The sequence below is a fragment of the Carcharodon carcharias genome, chromosome 3 (assembly GCF_017639515.1).
Source record: "Carcharodon carcharias isolate sCarCar2 chromosome 3, sCarCar2.pri, whole genome shotgun sequence".
Taxonomy (NCBI): Eukaryota; Metazoa; Chordata; class Chondrichthyes; order Lamniformes; family Lamnidae; genus Carcharodon; species Carcharodon carcharias.
In genome coordinates, this window is record NC_054469.1 from 17,409,881 (window position 1) to 17,429,440 (window position 19,560).

General features: G+C 45.5%; 1 protein-coding gene across 1 annotated transcript in view; it reads left to right on the forward strand.

Moving 5' to 3' along the window:
- Positions 1-19,560, forward strand: part of LOC121275974 (vasoactive intestinal polypeptide receptor-like) — a 79,834-nt gene that overhangs the window by 12,977 nt on the left and 47,297 nt on the right. Inside the window, exons 4-5 of the mRNA XM_041183917.1 lie at positions 13,465-13,572; positions 15,994-16,091. Coding sequence (XP_041039851.1) covers positions 13,465-13,572; positions 15,994-16,091 — 206 coding nt within the window. The remainder of the gene's footprint in view (positions 1-13,464; positions 13,573-15,993; positions 16,092-19,560) is intronic.

Sequence of the window (19,560 nt, forward strand, 5' to 3'; positions counted from 1 at the left end):
TTCATGCAGGGGAAGCTGGCTCACATCAGCAGGGAGAGGTCCCAGACAGGGGGTGGAGTGGCCCACATTACACCCCTCACTCACTTTGAGGAGTGTGTCATTGCACTGACTGGTGAGGACATGAACCCTGCCTACAGCGACAATGAGGTTGTCAACGAACACCCTCGTGAAGATCCTGCACCACATCATCCCTCTCTCAAGGGAACTGTGAGTGCTCTCTCTCCTGTTTTTGACTCTGCTGCCGTGCACTAATCATCTCTACTTCAGTTCACTGGGAGCTCTGCCAAGAGACTGACACCCTCAGCCAGCCATTCCCTCAGCTCCATCCACATCCTCACCTCCAGCCAAGACGACACCTCCTCCATTGAAGAGCTGGAAATAAGCAGCCCGGAAGACCCGTCACAGCGCTTACCCACACCCTCCACCAGCGCAGAGACATACACCTCGGTGGGACCTAGATCTAGAGCAGGCTCGGGTTTATAATCTGGTGGTCACCGCACGGACACGTGTCCCCAACAGGAGGAGGCAGGTTCAGCCGATCTCCCCGGCACTCGGAGGACTGCTGAGGAAGAGGTATCTGTGAGGTCCGAGTCAGATGCCGAGCCTCTGGATTATGCCTTCCAACTCATCCTGGAGAGTCAGCAGAAGGCGGGGGAACATCACACAGAGCTGTTGGAAGCCCTCAACAGAGTGGTATGTGAGTCAGAGGAGTGTGTCTGCCTGCTCTCTGATGAAGTGGTGCCCACGTGCGCGTGTGGAGGTCTCCATAGGGAGGATGGCAGATGCCATGGAGACCCTGGCCCAGCAGAACGTGGAGATGCGCACAGACCTGTATTCCATCATGATAGCCATGGGTGAGTTCCTGCAGTGGCAACAGGAGAGGGAAACATAGCAGCATAACACCCCTCAAGGCGCGCCTTCCTCTAAAGGAGTCAGGTCGGGGCCTTCAGGCAGCCGAAGGGAGGAGAAGCAGCAGCTGGACACCCCTGGGTCATCCACTCTGGAATCTCAGAGGCTGTCTACTCCCTCCGAGTCCCCTTTGCCTATGCTCCCCTCAACCTCGTCTCCTATCACCACAGAGGGAGCAGGAGGGCAGCCAAAGCAAGCCGGGACCCTCAAGGCCTCAGCTCTCCAGAAGACACATGCCGAGGTCGTCAGAGGCAATAGGGCCAACCATTGGACAGGCTGTCTCTGCCCCTGCTGCGGATGTCAGGGCAGCACCTACAAGAAGTGGTAGGCCTAGGAAAAAGTAAGAAATGCTGATCACAACTGGTTGTACGGGTGAACATATTTTGTCACTTAATCTGAAAATATATTCACTTTCACTGAATATTGTGTAATAGTGTCTTTCAGCTTCATTGACAGGCTTCATGAGTCCTCCCCCTGTGTCCCCCACCCCACCAGCTGGACCACGAATGACTCTGGAGGGAGAAGTGTATGTGGGGCAGGGGGTTTCGGAGCCTCGTGCAAGCACTCTCCCACGCACGTGGAGCCATCACACTCATCTTACTTTCCTGAACATTTTCAATGCTGCCTGCTGGGGTTCACTTTCAGTTGTCCGTCGGAGCTGACCTGCATCTCCACCCACCCACAGCAGCACCTGTGCCCATCCAACACGCGACCCTGCTCACTTTCCAGTTTGACAACCATGGTTGTCGTTAGGTTTTTTTTCTCAGCTTCCCTCATCCTTTCACCTCCCCCCAGTCACCCATGTCCTTTTCCCCATCTCCGTTCACCTCCCCCCACCCCCGGCATCACCTTCCACCTTCCACCCTTGTCTTTCAAGAATGTTGAGGTGAATGTGCACATTCCCTATCTTCCTGAGAATCCCACCTCTATCCACATTGACCTCCAACCTCCTCCTTCCCATTCCCATGATCCGTGTTTGCCTCCGAGTCCCCATCAACCTGCCCTTGCCGTCCCTTCCACCGCTACCAATGCACCCTCACCCTCCCACCCAACCAGGTCCTTCTGCTCCCTATCACATTCGCCATTCCCTCCTAACCTGCCCACCCTCAGTTTACTCCCCAGGAGGCAGTCATAACTCCACAGGCCCCTCTCTTACATCTTCACCTGAATGTTTCCCTCCCGGACACCTTCCGGGGATGAGGAGGAATTTCTTCTGTGGGTAGCTAGTGTTTGGAATTCTCTTCCCCAGCGAGCAGTGGAGGCTGGGTCATTGAATATGTTCAAGGTCGAGTTAGACAGATTTTTGATTGAGAGGAATCGGTTATGGGGAACAGGCAGGAAAGTGGAGCTAAGGCCACAGTCAGCTCAGCCGTGATCTTATTGAACGGAGGGGCTGAATGGCCTGCTCCTGCTCCTATTTCTTTTGATCTTATCTTATTAAGGCTTGTGGAACCAAGGCAGGTAAATGGGAGGCAAATGGTGTTAAGGCATGATCCAATTGAATGGAACAGGCTTTAAGGGGCTGAGTGGCCTACTCCTATGTGCTTAGTTCGGAGAGAGGGTGGTGCGTGTCTGACAGTAATAAACAGCCTTCAGCACGGTCAACGCTGGGTCTGTTAATCACTAAACGGGACTTGTTCTTCACCAAGCTAATTTAATAACATTAAACATGACCATTTCCTGACATGTCTACTGCTAAATCATTACTGACTAGTCGATCCTTCATCCCAAGCCTAGAGAACGTTCTCTGAACTGCTTCCAAAGCAAGTATATCCCTCCTGAAACAAGGAGACCAAAACTGTACACAGTACTTTGTGCGGTCTCACCAATGCCCTCTACACTTCTAGCAAGACTTCCCTACTTTTAGTCTCCACCCCCTCTTGCAATAAAGGCTAACATTCCATTTGCCTTCCTAATCCCTTGCTGCACCTACACTCTGACTTTGGGGGAGATGGTGGCATAACGATAATGTAACAGGGCTAGTAGTCTAGAGCCCCAGACAAATGCTCTGGGGGTACAGGTTCAAATCCCACCAGGGCAGCTGGTGGAATTGAATCTCAGTACAGGTGACCATGAAGCTATCATCGATTGCTGCAATAACCTATTTGTAACAACTTTGACTTTTTGTGATTTTATGTACAAGCTCCGTGCCTCAGTGAGATTGAAGTGCTCTTCTGCATGCACAAGCAACAGAGCACTGGACCCGGCACTCCCTCCTCCCCACCTTCTGCACATATAGCGCTCACGATCCACCCAGGGCAGGCCTTAATCGACCCACCCGCGTGAAATCGCGGTGCGGAGCAGATCGCGGGTGGCAGTCAGCTCCGTGACCACCCCAACCGCTCCTGCAGAGCCCACCCGACGCATGGAAAATCTTGGCCTATGTTTCACAATGCAAGCTTTGAATTCAGTAGTAATAAGACCACTGAGCCTTGAGAGGTTTTTATAAAACTAAATTAAACATTTATTAACTCAAGAAAGATTGTAAAAACATGCATACATCTACAAAATTAATACTATAATAACTACAAAAACTCCCTAATTAATCTGACTCTGAAGGCAAAATTTCAGATTTACATAGACACCTGGCAGAGGACACCCTGGAGAGTCGCATTCAAAATGAATTTCTTTCAGCTCTGCGTTCTTTCAGACAGAATTGAGGCTTACAGGCTGGAGGCTTCTCATACTTGTTGGATCTTAAAATGCCTCTACCTTACACGTTCTACTTTATACATATCTTTCTCTTTGAAAGATATGTATAAAGCAGCAAAAACAGGAAGGCAGGTTATTATCTGAATGGCTATAAATTGAGAGAGCGGAATGTGCAACCAGACCTGGGTGTCCTCGTACACCAGTCGCTACAGGTAAGCATGCAGGTGCAGCAGGCGGTAAAGAAGGCAAATGGTATGTCGGCTTTCATAGCCAGAGGATTCGAGTACAGGAGCAGGGATGTCTTGCTGCAATTGTCCAGGGCCTTGGTGAGACCACACCTGGAATATGGTGTGCAGTTTTGGTCTCCTTATTTGAGGAAGGATGTACTTGCTATAGAGGGAGTGCAGCGAAGGTTTACCAGACTAATTCCTGGGATGGCGGGACTGACATATAAGGAGAGATTGAGTCGATTAGTATTATATTCGCTGGAGTTCAGAAGAATGAGAGGGGATCTTATAGAAACCTATAAAGTTCTAACCAGACTAGACAGGGTGGATGCAGGAAGAAACAAAAACAAAAATTGCTGGAAAAACTCAGCAGGTCTGACAGCATCTGTGGAGAGGAACACAGTTAACGTTTCAAGTCCATATGACTCTTCATCAGAGCTAAAGAGAAATGGAAATGTGGTGAAATATAAGCTGTTTGAGCATTGGACAGGTGAAGCTGGATAAAGGGCCAGTGATAGGTGGAGACAAAGGAGAAATTGCCAAAGATGTCATAAACAAAAGGTGAAATGGGTGTTGATGGTGGTGATATTAGCTAAATGAGGTGCTAATGATGACATTAAGAGTAGAAAGCAGGATGAGCAAGTGACAGATGGCCCCAGTGGGGTTGGGGGGAGGGGATTGAAAAAGGCTAAAAGGTGGGGCTAAAACAATATGGAAATAAATTGTAGAAATAATAATAGAAATAGGTGGGAAAAGAAAAAATCTATATAAAAAATATATATATAATAATTATTAGAAAAAGGGGGTAAGGATGGAGGAGAGAGTTCATGATCTGACATTGTTGAACTCAATGTTAAGTCCGGAAGGCTCTAAAGTGCCTAATCGAAAGATGAAGTGCTGTTCCTCCAATTTGCGTTGAGCTTCACTGGAACAATGCAGCAGGCCAAGGACGGACATGTGGGCATGAGAGCAGGGTGGAGTGTTGAAATGGCAAGCGACAGGGAGGTCTGGTTCATGCTTGCGGACAGACCGAAAGTGTTCTGCAAAGCGGTTATCCAGTCTGCGTTTGGCCTCTCCAATGTAGAGGAGACCGCATTGGGAATGCAGTAGACTAAATTGAGGGAAGTGCAAGTGAAGCGCTGCTTCACCTGAAAGGAGTTGTTTTGGCCCTTGGACGGTGAGATAGGGGGAAGTAAAGGGGCAGGTGTTGCACCTTATGTTGTTGCATGAGAAGGTGCCGTGGCAGGGGGTTGAGGTGAAGGGGTGATGGAGGAGTGGACCAGGGTGTCCTAGAGGGAATGGTCCCGACGGCATGTCGACAGGGGAGTGAAGGGAAGATGTGTTTGGTGGCATCATGGTAGAGTTGGCAGTTCTGCCACCACCAAACACATCTTCCCTTCATCCCCAGTCTGTTGGCATTCCATAGGGACCATTCCCTCCAGGACACCCTGGTCCACTCCTCCATCACCCCCAACACCACAACCCCCTCCCATGGCACCTTCTCATGCAACCGCAGAAGGTGCAATACCTGCCCCTTTACTTCCCCTCTCCTCACCGTCCAAGGGGCCAAACACTCTTTTTCAAGTGAAGCAGCATTTCACTTGCACTTCCTTCAATTTAGTCTACTGTATTCGTTGCTCCCAATGCGGTCTCCTCTGCATTGGAGAGACCAAACGCAGACTGGGTAACCGCTATGCGGAACACCTTCAGTCTGTCCACAAGCATTACCCAGACCTCCCTGTCGCTTGCCATTTCGACACTCCATCTTGCTCTCATGCCCACATGTCCGTCCTTGGCCTGCTGCATTGTTCCAGTGAAGCTCAACACAAACAGGAGGAACAGCACCTCATCTTCCAACTAGGCACTTTACAGCCTTCCAGACTGAATATTGAATTCAACAACTTCAGATCATGAACTCTCTCCTCCATCCTCTCCCCTTTTTTCCAATAATTATTATATATTTTTTCTCTTTTCCCACCTATTTCTATTTATTATTTTTACAATTTATTTCCATATTGTTTTATCCCCAACTTCCAGTCTATTTCAATCCCCTCCCCCCCGCCCCATCCCACCCCACCCCACCTCCACTAGGGCCATCTGTCACTTGCTCATCCTGCTTTCTACCCTTAGCACCTCCTTTAGCTAATATCACCTCTGTCAACACCCCTTTCACCTTTTTGTTTATGACATATTTGGCAATCTCTCCTTTGCCTCCACCTATCACTGGCCCTCTATCCAGCTTCACCGTCCAACCCCCCCCTTAAACAGCTTATATTTCATCACATTTCTATTTCTCTTTAGTTCTGATGAAGAGTCATACGGACTCGAAACATTAACTCTGTCTTCCTCTTCACGGATGCTGTCAGACCTGCTGAGTTTTTCCAGCAGTTTCTGTTTTTGTTTCAGATTTCCAGCATCCGCAGTATTTTGCTTTTATCGTAGATGCAGGAAGGATGTTTCCGATGGTGGGGGAGCCCAGAACCAGGGGTCACAGTCTGAGGATACGGGGTAAACCATTTAGGACTGAGATGAGGAGAAATTTCTTCACCCAGAGAGTGGTGAGCCTGTGGAATTCGTTACCACAGAAAGTAGTTGAGGCCAAAACATTGTACATTTTCAAGAAGAAGTTAGACATAGCTGTTGGGGCGAAAGGGATCAAAGGGTATGGGGAGAAAGCGGGAGCAGGCTATTGAGTTGGATGATCAGCCATGATCATAATGAATGGTGGAGCAGGCTTGAAGGGCCGAATGGCCTACTCCTGCTCCTAATTTCTATGTTTCTTTGAATGTAAATTTTCCATTGTGTCACTAGGCTTTTAACTTTACCTCTTCTAACAACTAATTTTATTAGTAAGCTGAAAAAAATAAACACATTGCTTGGGGTCTTCCAGCTGGGTGTAAGATTTTACCTGCAGTCTTGAATGGTTTCTTTTAACTAATGCAAATTTACAGTTTACCTTCTACCCTCTTTACATTTATCTAATTAACATCTCAAAATTACTCTACATCAACGCACCCAGACTAGCAGGGGAGGCAGTGGCATAGTGGTATTGTCACTGGGCTAGCAGTCCAGAAACCTAGGGTAATGCTCTCGGGACCCGGGTTCAAATCTCACCGTTCAATAAAATTTCAGTCAAGGAAAAATCTGGAATGAAAAATCTAATGGTGACCAGGAAACCATTACCGATTGTTGTAAAAGCCCATCTGAGGCAAATCTGCTGTCCTTACCTAGCCTGGCCTACATGTGACTCCAGATCCACAACAATGTAGTCGACTCTTATAAATGCCCTCTGAACCAGGGCAATTAGGGATGGGTGATTCATTTTGGCCTAGCTAGCAATGCCCACACTCCATGAATGAATTAAAAAAAAAACAATTAAGAAATCTATTTTAAAAAATATAATTTCCAATAACATTAAAAAAAATAATTTCCAATAACATTAAGATATCTTTTTGACTCCTCCCTCCTTATCGAAAAATGAACCGTCATGACTCTAAAAGACAGCTTCATTTTTTATTAACCCACCTTATACTATCCCCTATATTTAACTATGTACTTACACTATCCCATTACCAGATGCATGCATTAACAATAAATATACAAATCCTTGTTATGTTATCAGCAGAAATCATTCCAGTTCAGTGTCCAGATTTTAAAATGTCCAATTTTCCCTTTAAGCCTCAAACTCTTGATAACGCATCTGCAATCAGATCCTCTCGTCCAGCGACATGTGTTATCTGTAGATTAAATGGTTGTATTAATAAGCTCCATCTGAATAGCTTTGCACTTTTTTTGTCTCTCAATTTGTCCAGAAACTTTAAAGGGATTGTGGTCAGTTTAAACAATTGTTTCTGACAAATTGTTTGCCACATAGCATTGCAGCATTTTGAAATCTAACACCAAATCCGACGTCTCGTTTTCAATCATTGAATATCTTCCCTGTTGTACATTCAACTTCCACAAAAAATATCCTATCGGTTTTTCAATTCCAGTGTCATCTTCCTGTAACAGTACGACCCCAGTGCCTATATCTCTTGCATCAACGGTGGACTTAAATTGCTTAGTGTAATTGGGTACTGCCAAAACTGGTGTTGTAATTAATACAGTTATCAAATGCCTTCTGACTCTCCAGTGCCCATTGAAGCTTCTTGTTCTTTTATAATAGTTCAGTCAGTAGAGCAACCACTCGGATAAAATTTGGTACAAATTTCTGGTAAAACCCACTCATGCTCAGAAATCTCCAAACTTCTCATTCTGTTGTAGGCGCTGGGAAATCCACGATAGCTTTGACTTACACATCTCTCGGAGCCACCTTACCATGTCCAATGGTATGGCCTAGATATGTAACTTGAGCTTTTGCAAATTTACTTTTAGCCAAGTCCGTCACCAAATTAGCTTCTTGTAGTCGAGTAAATAATTCTTCCAGATGCTGTAAATGCTCCTCCCGCCTCTGACTGCAAACTATTGTCACCAATGTAAACAGCACAATTACTCAGACACGCAATTACTTGGTTGTCAGTTTTTGACAGGTGCATTCTTCATACCAAATGGCATGACTTTGAACTGATAGGGCAGAATTTCACGACAGTGGGATTTTACATTCCCACTGAAGTCAATGGGGTTTAGAATGTCTCGCTGCATTTTATGGCCCTGCTCCTGCCAAAACGGGGCTGTAAAATCATGCCCAGAGAGTCTATTTGGCGTCAAAATAGGCGATATCTCCTTTGCTCTCTCCGTTAACAGTACTTGCCAATATCCTTTTAGTAAGTCAATCTTTGTGATAAATTTCGATTGTCCCACTTTCTCAATACAATCCTCCAACCCGTGGTATGGGATATGAATCCACCTTTGTAACCACATTCACCTTTCGATATCCACACACAGTCTTTGTGTTCCATCCGGCTTCGGTACCAGTACAACAGGCGAACTCCAGTTACTGCAACTGGACTCAATGATATCATTTTGAAGCATGAAATCAATTTCTTTCTGTACTTGTGATAACTTTTCCGGATTTAATCTATAAAGATGTTGCCTGATCAAAGATGAAACTGCTACAGAGACATCATGTATAGCTAAATCTGTCCTCCCCAACTTATTCCCACAAATAGGTTTGTGTGACTGCAGTAGCTTTTCCAAATAACTTTGATGCTTGTTTGGAAGGTAACTCAATATTGCATTTAAGTTTTCAAGTAACCCCCATTATCCAATTTGATTAGAGGAAAATCAATTTCCGAGTCCTACACTTCTACCTCTTACTCATCATCTACCACCATTAACCCCTCCTTTTGGTCTCTTCTCTGTCAAAGCACTTTTTAAGCATATTTACATGACATATCTTCTGCTTCTTTCTTCTATCTGGAGTGTTTATTAAATAATTAACTTCACTCAGTTTCTTTGTAAGCCCACCAAACTTTGCCTTTAACGAGTCACCCAGTACTGGTAACAGAACAAGCACTTTGTCTCCAGCAACAAAATAGCAAGCTGTAGCTTTCCTGTCTGTTTTTATTTTCATCACTTGCTGTGATATCTTTAAACGTTCCCTAGCCGACTCACATGCTCTGTCTAATCTCTCTCTAAAGTTTGATTTGAATCCAGGAGAGTAGTTTCTGGATTTTGACACACTAATTTCTCATAAATCAATTTCAGTGGTCCCCTTACCTCACGACCATAAACCAGTTCAAAAGGACTAAAACCAGTCGATGCATTAGGAGCGTCTCTAATAGCAAAATAACAAATGGAATTCCCCTATCCCAATCCTCTGGATAATCTGACAGGACACTCTTATCGTAGTTTTTAAAGTTTGGTGCCATCTTTCCAAAGCTCCTTGTGACTCCAGTGATAAGCTGTTGATTTAAACTTTTTTTTAACTTAAAACATGTTCATGGGTTGTGGCCAGCACTTATTGTCCATCCCTAATTGCCCTCACTCAGAGGGCATTGAAGAGACAACCACATTGTTGTGGGTCTGGAGTTATATGTAGGCTGGACCGGGTAACAACAGCAGATTTCCTTCCTTGAAGGACATTAGTGAACCAGATGGATTTTTATGACAATCAACAATCGTTAATCGTTTCATGGGTTATCATTAGACTTTTAATTTCAGGTTTTTATTGAATTCAACTTCCATCATCTGCCATGGTGGGATTCAAACCCAGGTCATCAGAGCATTAACCTGGGTCTCTGCATTACCAGTCCAGTAACAATACCACTACACATCGCTTCCCTAAACTGTCCATTACTTCCTTAAACAGCTGTGCCATAAAATTTGAACCCTGGTCAGATTGTATTTCCTTAGGTAAGCTATATTTTGTAAAGAAAATTAGTTAACTCTTCCACAATCTTCTTAGTTGTAATATTTCTTAAAGGTTTCACTTCAGGAAATCTGGTAAACACACCCATTATTATCAGTAAGCACTGCTTTCCACTCTTAGTCCGAGAGAGGGGTCCTACACAATCAATCATGACACTAGTAAAAGGTTCTTCAAATGCTGGAATTGGGATTAAAGGTACCGGCATAATCACTGCTTCTGGTTTCCCTGCCCCCTGACATGTGTGACATGTTCTACAGAATTTGATTACATCCCTATGCAATCCTGGCCAATAAAAATGTTTCTGTACTTTTGCCTGTGTCTTTCTAATTCCTAAATGTTCCCCATTGGAATTTCATGAGCAATCGTCAGAATCTCATTTCTGTACCCTAATGGGATAACAATCTATTGTACCTCCCTCTAGCTCTCATTTCTGAGACATGCTCCGGTCTCCATTTTCTCATTAAAATATCACTCTTACACCCACTCCTGAATTCAAAGTGCTTCTCGTACTCGTAGCCTTAAGATTCACTAATTCAATAAAAATCAAGAAATTACAAATATGTCCTAGACAAGCCCCCAATTACTGTGTTACAGCCAATGGTAAAGGCTGAGTTGTTCAAATCCCAGAGGGAATCTTGAAACAACTGACATAACCCATTTTTGCAATTTGCATGTTTCAAGATACAGGCTTTGAATTCAGTAATAATAAGACCACCGAGTCTCAAGAGGTTTTTATAAAACTAAATTAAACATTTATTAGTTCAAGAAAGATTGTAAACACATACATACTTAAAAAATTACTACTATAATAACTGCAAAGATCCTCTAATTAACCTGATTCTCAGGTACACCCCGTTGAGGCAACAGTAAATCTCATAGATTTAAAGAGACACCTGGCAGAGCATACCCTGAACAGTCGCATTCAAAATGAGTTTCTTTCAGCTCTGGGTCCTTGCAGACAAGCTTGAGGCTTACAGGCTGGAGGCTTCTCACACTTGTTGGATCTTAAAATGCCTCTACCGTACACACAACCTCCTTTTTTCTTTATACGTATCTTTCTCTTTGAATGTAAATTTTACATTATATCACTTGGGTTTTAACTTTACCTCTTCTAACAATAACATTCTTTCATCCCACCAATTTTATTATGAAGCTGAAAAAAATAAACACATTGCTTGGTGTCTTCTAACTAGGTGTAAGATTTCACCTGCAGTCTTGAATGGTTTCTTTTAACAAATGCAAATTTACACTTTATCTTCTACCCTCCTTATGTTTATCTAATTAACATCTCAAAACTACTATACATCAAAGCACCCAGACTAGCTGGCTATAATCCAATTACGACACACATACACACACATATAGACACAGACCCCACTAGAACTCTATTTTAAAAAATAATTTCCAATAACATTATTATATCATCCTGACACCAACTTTATTACAATGAAAACACCTCAATTTTTGAATGTCACTTCCACTGTCAGCACCTTTTTATTCTGAGAAAAAACCTCCTGCACCTTCCCCTCTTCCCTGATTCCCCACCTTCCTTTCACCTTCCCACTTTCTATCCTTTTCTGGTTTAAAAGGGTGACCGGAAAAAAGGTTTAGCTCTATGAACTAACTCAAAATCATCCGCTAACTCTGCTGCTTGCCTCACTCTTTCAATTCTCAGTTCCTCCACGTGAGTTCTCACTACTGAAGAATTACTTCTCTAAGAGTTGCATATGTTGTCTCTATTTTTAATGCTTGTATCCACCGGTCAAAATTACTTTGTTTTACTCTTTCAAACACAATATAAGTTTTCCAGGCTGTTTTCTCATGTTCCTTAATTTCTGCCTATATGCCTCAAGAACCAACTTATATGCATTCATAATAGCCTTTTTTTTAACCACATCATAGTTCACTGACATTTCTTCTGACAGTGAAGCATAAATCTCATGCGCTCTACCCATCAACCTGGATTGTAACAACAATGTCTAGTTTTACTGTGACCATTTCATCCGTTTAGCTATCTTCTCAAATGAAATAAAGAATGCTTCAACATCTCTTTCCTCAAACTTTGGAAGAGTTTGTACAAATTTAAACATCTCCGCACTGGGTTCTGATCAGGAAATAAGTCCTGCCTCATCTGCTGCCTTCTTTTTTTTAACTGCTTGCGTTTTAAGCCGGAACACACACACACTCTCTCTCTCTTCTCTCTCCCTCTCTTTCTTTTCCTCTTTCCTCCTTTTCTAACTTTGCCATTTCTAATTCCCTTTCTTGTTTTCTTTCGCTCTCCTGCCTTTCTGCCTGTTCCCTTTGAAATGCTCTTCCTCTTTCCTTTGCCTTTAGCTCAAGCTTTATCAGTTCCTTTGCTTGTTCAAATTCAAATATCTTCATTGCTAATTGAAGCCTCACTACCTCCAGCTGGGACTCACTAGTATCAGGTATCACTTCCAACTTTAAATGCTGCGCTATACCCTCAATTATATCTGCTTTCTTAGCCCCTGCAGGTAGCCCCAATTGTAATTTATCCACCAATTCCAGTAACTTAACTTTGGCTGGTTTACAAAAAGTAACTAAAGTTATAACTTCAACTCCCAGTCAAGACTTAGCAATTGCAAAGGCCATATTGTAGTCTCACCATTTGAAAAAAACCTCACCCCAACTCCTGAGTTCAAAGTGTTTCTCGTGCTCGTAACCTTAAGATTTACCAACTCCAACCCCGTCAAGGAATTTCAAACATATCCTGGACGAGCCCCCAACTTTTGTTATGACACAGCCGATGATGAAGTCTGAGTTGTTTAAATCCCAAAGGGAAACTTGAAACAACTGTCACAACTTGTTTTGCAGTTTGTATAAATTTTGAGATGCCTGCCTTGAATTCAGTAGTGATAAGGTCCCTCCCCCAGCCTTGAAAAAACCCTCCCCCTACCCCCATCGCTAGTGACCCCAATCCTTCCCCAACCATAACACCCAGACTAACTTTTAAGTCCAGGAGACATCTTTTCTTCTTGGGACTGCCTGTAGTCCTAGCAATAGCCACTGCTTACTTCTGGCACTGCTGGGACTATAGTCTTAATGGCTGGCACCTCTCAGGGGGCAGGATTTCCTATCCCTTAGGGGCACACTCTCGGGTAGTTAAGGCCACTCCCAGCATAAGATTGCTGAGGCGCAGCCGGATATAAAGTCGAGTTGCTAATTGGCTTTTCGGCCAGGAGGGATGTGCTCCTCCCCCTGTTAAATTCAACCCAGTGTCTTAATAGTTTAAGGCCCAATTCTTTAGGGTCTAATATTTTGAGGGCCAGTGTTTTAGGGTGTAATATTTTGAAGCTTAACGTTTTGAGATCTGATTATTTTAAGGATGAATGTTTTCCTTTGCAGGATGCCAAAGAATGTGGGACAATATCACCTGTTGGCCCCCTGCCCAGGTTGGCGAGGCTGTGGAGAGGCCCTGTCCATTCTTGCCTGCACTTTTCCCGGACATCGGAGGTAACTCTTGACTCTCTTGCTGTCTTTTAAGTCCCTTATTCAATCTTGCCCCGGGGGTAGCTGGACCTAGATTTAGAAGAATGAGAGGCGATCTCATTGAAACTATGAAGGGGCTTTGTAGGGTGAGCGCTAAAAGATTGTTTCCCCCCGGTCGGGGAATCTAAAACACGCGGGCACAGTCTCAGGGTAAGGAGCCAATCATTTGGGACTGAGATGTGGAGAAATTTCTTCACTCAAAGGGTTGTGGATCTTTGGAATTCAGTACCCCAGAGGGTTGTGAATGCTCCGTTGTTGAATCCATTTAAGACTGGGATAAACAGATTTTCGGTGTCTCAGGGAATTAAGGGAGATGGGGACAGCACAGGAAAAGATTAAGCCCAAGATCAATTAGGATCATATTGAATGGCAGATGGGCTGTGTGGTCTACTCCATTTCCTATTTCTGATGTTCTTATCCCATAAAATGATGGCTGATTCCACTTAGCTCCTTCTTGGAGAGTCCCCTCCCCGTCCTCTGGTGCGCCTCACCCTGTAGGACAGCTCGAGCAGAAGCTACCACCCAGTGTCTCGGTGAAGTCTTGATGCTTTGTGACTTGGTTCAGCAGCATTTTGAGCCAGAGAATTCCACAAGGGAACTGAGCTCGACATAACTTTTTTGGGTGGTGGGAATATCTCAAACTTGGACCCGCCATTACCATTCCACTGGCAAGCGGGAACAGCCTGTTTACCTCACCGTTAAGTGTTTTGTTTGACTTTCGTGTCTGTCCAAAGAGGAAAGGGGAACCTGTGGAATTGGTTTTTCAACATGGCTGCCCAGGCGCAAAACTGACCTTGCGAGTAGGCCTCCCATCACAGAAACAACTCTCTAAAACAGTCAGCTCATCCACAAGGCCAGATCCACATCAGGACACCATGTTAAAATTACTTTCTTTCTCCTTCCGAGGCTGTGACTGTCACTGGCTGGGCCAGCATTTGTTGCCCATCCCCTAGTTGCCCTTGAGAAGGTGGTGATGAGCTGCCTTCTTGAACCGCTGCAGTCCATGTGGTGTAGGTATACCCATGGTGCTGTTAGGGAGGGAGTTCCAGGGTTTTGACCCAGCGACAGTGAATGAATGGAGTGTATAATTCCAAATCAGCACGGTGTGCTGCTTTGAGGGGAACCTGCATGCAGCTGCTGCCCTTGTTCCTCTAGAAAGGAGGGGTCACAGGTTTGGAAGGTGCTGTCGAAGGAGTCTTGGTGAGTTGCTGCAGTGCATCTTGTAAAATGGTCCACACTGCTGCTACTGTGCATTGGTAGGGGAAGGAGTGAATATTTAAGCTGGTGGATGGGGTGTCAATCAAGCAGTTGCTTTGTCCTGGATGGTGTCGAGCTTCTTGAGTGTTGTGGGAGCTGCACTCATCCAGGCAAGTGGAGAGTATTCCATCACACTCCTGACTTGTAGATGGTGACATTTACCCTCATGACTCTGAGGGTGTCGGATAACGTTACTCCCAGTGTGAAGACCTGGACGGCATCATCGCCAACAATTATCCTTCCACTCAAATAATCATACGGAGAGAGCACCAAATTTTGCAGTGCGTGCCTGTGTCAAGTGAGGCACACAGAATCAAGATTTTTTTCAAGTTTCCCTTGTAGTACCTCAGAGATAAAGGCTCCCAATTCATACACCTGACAGAGGATTTTTAATTATGTAGGTTATAGCTTAACATGATGGCTTTTCAATACCAATCAAGTGTTAACCAATGGCACTGGATAGTTATTCATCCATCGCGCGAGTAGTCTAGGTGTTCCTCGTGAGAGTTGCTGCCATGTCAACCATGAATCAGCTCCTGGGTCAGAGGGCCATGGATTCAAGCCCGACTCTAGAGGCTTAAACGTAAAATTGAGGCTGATGCTCCCAGTGCAGTACTGAGGGAGCGCTGCACTGTCAGAAATGCCATCTTTCAGATAAGGTGTTAAACGAAGGCCTCTCTGACCTCTCAGGTGGTTGTAAAGGATCCCATGGCCACCATTTTGAAGAAGTGCATTGGATGACGGTGCCAAAAAAAAGAGCAATGGGCAATTTTTTGTATTACCTTGGAGCTTGGGGAGCCTGTTGTTATTGCTTTCTCCATGGTAACACCTCGGCCAATTAGAGTCAACTTGCCAACCAATCAGCATTTTTTTTTTTCTGTAGTGCAAATTGCGATTGTTTGAAATTTGGCATTCTTGTGTTTGTCCTGATGAGTGCAAGACAAAAAGAATTGGCCATATGTCTCTCTTTCCAACAATAGAAGTGCTGTTTTTTCTTTACATGCCCTTGTGAATGTCTTATTACTGTCCTGTGAAGCATCTTGGGACTTTTGAGGCTCTGTAAATGCAAATTGCTGTGTCACAATTCAGTCCAAAATTATGAATAACCGCGACACGTTTGCCTTCCAGCCACAGTCAGCAGGATCTGTACAAGCCAAGGTTGGGCCGATCTCTCCCGCCCCTACATCCTGGCCTGTGGATACGTTAACAGCACAGCATCCAACGAGGTTTGTTGGCTTCCTGTTACTGTTCCTCGGTGCATGTTCTCATCAAACCCAGCGAGTGACTCACACGTAATTCAAAATGGCTGACCACGAGTGCAGATTCCACCTCCCCCCGGCAACAGTCGTCAGGGAATATGTCGGGGGCAGGGATTTCCCCTCCGTTTAATGACTCGGGTTCATTTGACCATCAGGAATGCAAACCAAGGACTAGGGTTCATTTCTAGATTGAAAATTTGTGTTACTTTGCTTAGGCCACACTTGGGGCACTGGGCACAGTTTCTGGCTCCACATTATGAAAAGGATATGGAGGCAACAGAAAAGGTGCAAAACGGATTTACAAGTATGAGGGGGTTTTCCTTATTCTTTCACGGGATGTGGGCTTCGCTGGCTGGGTCAGCATTTATTGCCCATCCCTAATTGCCCCTTGAGAAGGTGGGTGGTGAGCTGCCTTCTTGAACCGCTGCAGTCCACGTGGTTTAGGTATACCCACAGTGCTGTTAGGGAGGGAGTTCCAGGATTTTGACCCAGCGACAGTGAAGGAACGGCCGATATATTTCCAAGTCAGGGTGGAGTGTGGCTTGGAGGGGAACATCCTGGTGGTGGTGTCCCCATCTATCTGACACTGAGAGAGCTCCCCATCAGGAATGAGTGAGTAGACTGAGGTGTAGGAAAGAGACTGAGAGGTGACCCCTTAGAGAAGATATTTTCACTAGTGGGAGAGTCCAAAACTGGAATTCTTCCATATAAGGATGTCACTAATAAATCCCATGAAGGAAATCAGGAATACCTTCTTTACCCAAAGATTGGTTAGAACCTGCAACCTCCTGCCTTGAAGAGTAGTTGAGTTGAATGGGATAATTACATTTAAGAGGATACTGGAGCGGGAAAGGAATAGGAGCATATGTTGATGGGGTGAGATGAGGTAAGGAGGAAGGAGGCACATATGGAGGATACATACCAACATGGACCAGTTGGGCTAAATGGCCTGTTTCCGTGTGTGAACTCCATGTAATAGAAGGAAAATTAGGGATTTGGGGCCTGATCGGGTGCTCCGGTTGTTGTGGGGTGGGGTGGGGCGGGGGGGGGTGCGCAGTGGTTGGTGGGCACTGCTCCATCCCAAATTCAGCAAATCAGCTTTGAGGATGAGGGTTTTTTTTTTTGTTCATGGGGTGTGAGTAAAGCCGGCAAGGCCAGCATTTATTGCCCATCCCTAATTGCCCTTGAGAAGGTGGCGGTGAGCCTTCATGAGGGTATATAGACTTTGTAAGGATATAGACGGGCGGGTAGAATCGGAAGACACCTGGCAGGTGATTTTTTTTTTTGGATAATCTTACATGGGATGTGAGCGTCACTGACAAGGCCAGTGTTTGGTGCCCATCCCTAATTGCCCTGGGTGAAGTGGTGCATTCTGGTCGGAGGAACGAGAAAAGGCAATAAAAAAAAATGAACAATTCTAAAGAGGGTGCAAAAGCAAAGGGTCCTGTGAGTCTGTGTACAAATAGTTGAACATGGCAGAGGACAGGTTGAGAAAGCGATTAAAAAGTCAATTGGGATCCTGGGACTTTATAAATTGAGGCATAAGAGTACAAAAGCAAAGAGGTTATGATGAACCAACACAGGCTCAGCCTCAACTGGAGTATTGTGTCCAGCTCTGGACACCACACTTTTTAGGGAGGATGTGAAGGCCTTAGAGAGGGCGTGGAAAAGATTCCCGAGAATGATTCCAGGGATTTCAGGTCCATGGATAGACTGGAGAATCTGGGGCCGGTCTCCTTGGAGACGAAGGTTGAGGAGGGGAGGTTTTATGGAGGTGTTCAAAATCATGAGGAGTGCAGATGGAGAAAGATGGAGGGAAAGTGTTCCTGTTGGTGCAAGAATTGAGAACCCAAATTTGGGCCTCATCTCAGTCATGAGCTGCCAGATCTTGTCACACCTTTAAAGCCCGTTGGCTGCTGGCTTAAGGCCCCACCCAGCAGCAGAGAGAGCAGCGGCTTCTCAAGGGCAATTAGGGATGGGCAATAAATGCCGGCCCAGCCATTGACGCCCACATTCCGTCAATCAATACTAAAAAAAAAGAGTGGGGCTTTTGGGTGGGGGGGGTGGTGGTGGTGGGTATGATGGGAAAGAACTGCAGGGTGGTCGGAGGTGGGGGTGAGGCAGGGGAATGGGGTCAGGGTTGCTTTCATGGGCCAGCGGTTTGGAGTTCGGCATAGGCCAGCAGGAGGCGCTCCTACAGCTCCTGACTCCAAGGTTTAATGAACGCTCCTTCCTGTTGGAGGCCATGCCCTGGCCAGGAAATTCTCAGTGAAGGGGGTGGCCCGATCCACACAGCTCGACCTTAACAGTTGGTGGGCGGGCGGAAAAGCCAAGCAGGGCCTCAGCGCGTTTTTTTGGAAACCTCATCCACATGATCGGGATGAGGTTTCCGAAAGCAAAGGAAAATCAAATAAAAGCTTTTAATTTTTGAATTAGTAACACGTCCCTGCTCAGGTGACGGAGTGGCACGAGGGGACACGTTTCATAACATGTATAAAATCTTTAATTTATTTTTTTTAAAAATCCATCAGTCCTGTGGAAATGGGCCCCTGTGAAATCAGTTTGAAAACAGATTAGGCCTCGCGCCTGCACTGCCCACCATGCCCACACAGGGCAGCGCTGAGCGCTGCCGCTCCCGTCTTTCACTGGGCGGGCCTTAATTGGCCCGCCACCGTGACATTGCCTTCCGGGCCCGATCGCGGGCAGCAGTCGGCATCCCAACCGCACCCCCGGCCAGCTCGCATTGCCAAGGTCAAAACCCTGCCCGTAAGATCCTGAGGGGCCTCGATAGGATGGATACCCGGAGGATGTCTCCTCCTGGTTGGGGTGGGGTGGGGGGGAGACTAGAACTAGGGGACATAGTTTAAAAATAAGGGATCTCCCTTTTAAGACGGAGATGAGAACAAACTCTGTCCCCCCAACCCTATGGGTCGCTGGTGTGTGGAATTTCTTCCCCAGAAAGCAGTGGGAGGCTGGGCCTTTAAATTTATTCAAGGCTGAGGTAGACCAATTTTTGTTAGACAGGGAGGTTGAGGGTTATTTGGGGGGGGGGGGGTGGGTTGCAGGCAGGAAAATGGAGCTGAGGCCACTACCAGATCAGCCACGATCTTTATTGAATGGTGGAGCAGGCTCGAAAGGCCCAATGGCCGCCTCCTGCTCTTACGTTCCTCGTAAAGCAAGCCGCACCTTAAAGAAGACATCTCGTTCCGTGATCGTCGGTCCCATGGCCACAGAAGAGAAATTCAAGGACATCGCCAAACAAACGAAGGGAGAGGCTAGGAAGAAAGTAGATTTATGTCGAGGATTGATTACAACGTGAAATGCCTGATTGTAAATAGCGGCTGGAGCAGAATCCAAAGCGGCTTTAATTTTTCAAAGAATGGAACAGGAAGTTTTAGAGGGTTTGGGCAGGGAAATGGAAATTGGGGAGGCGATG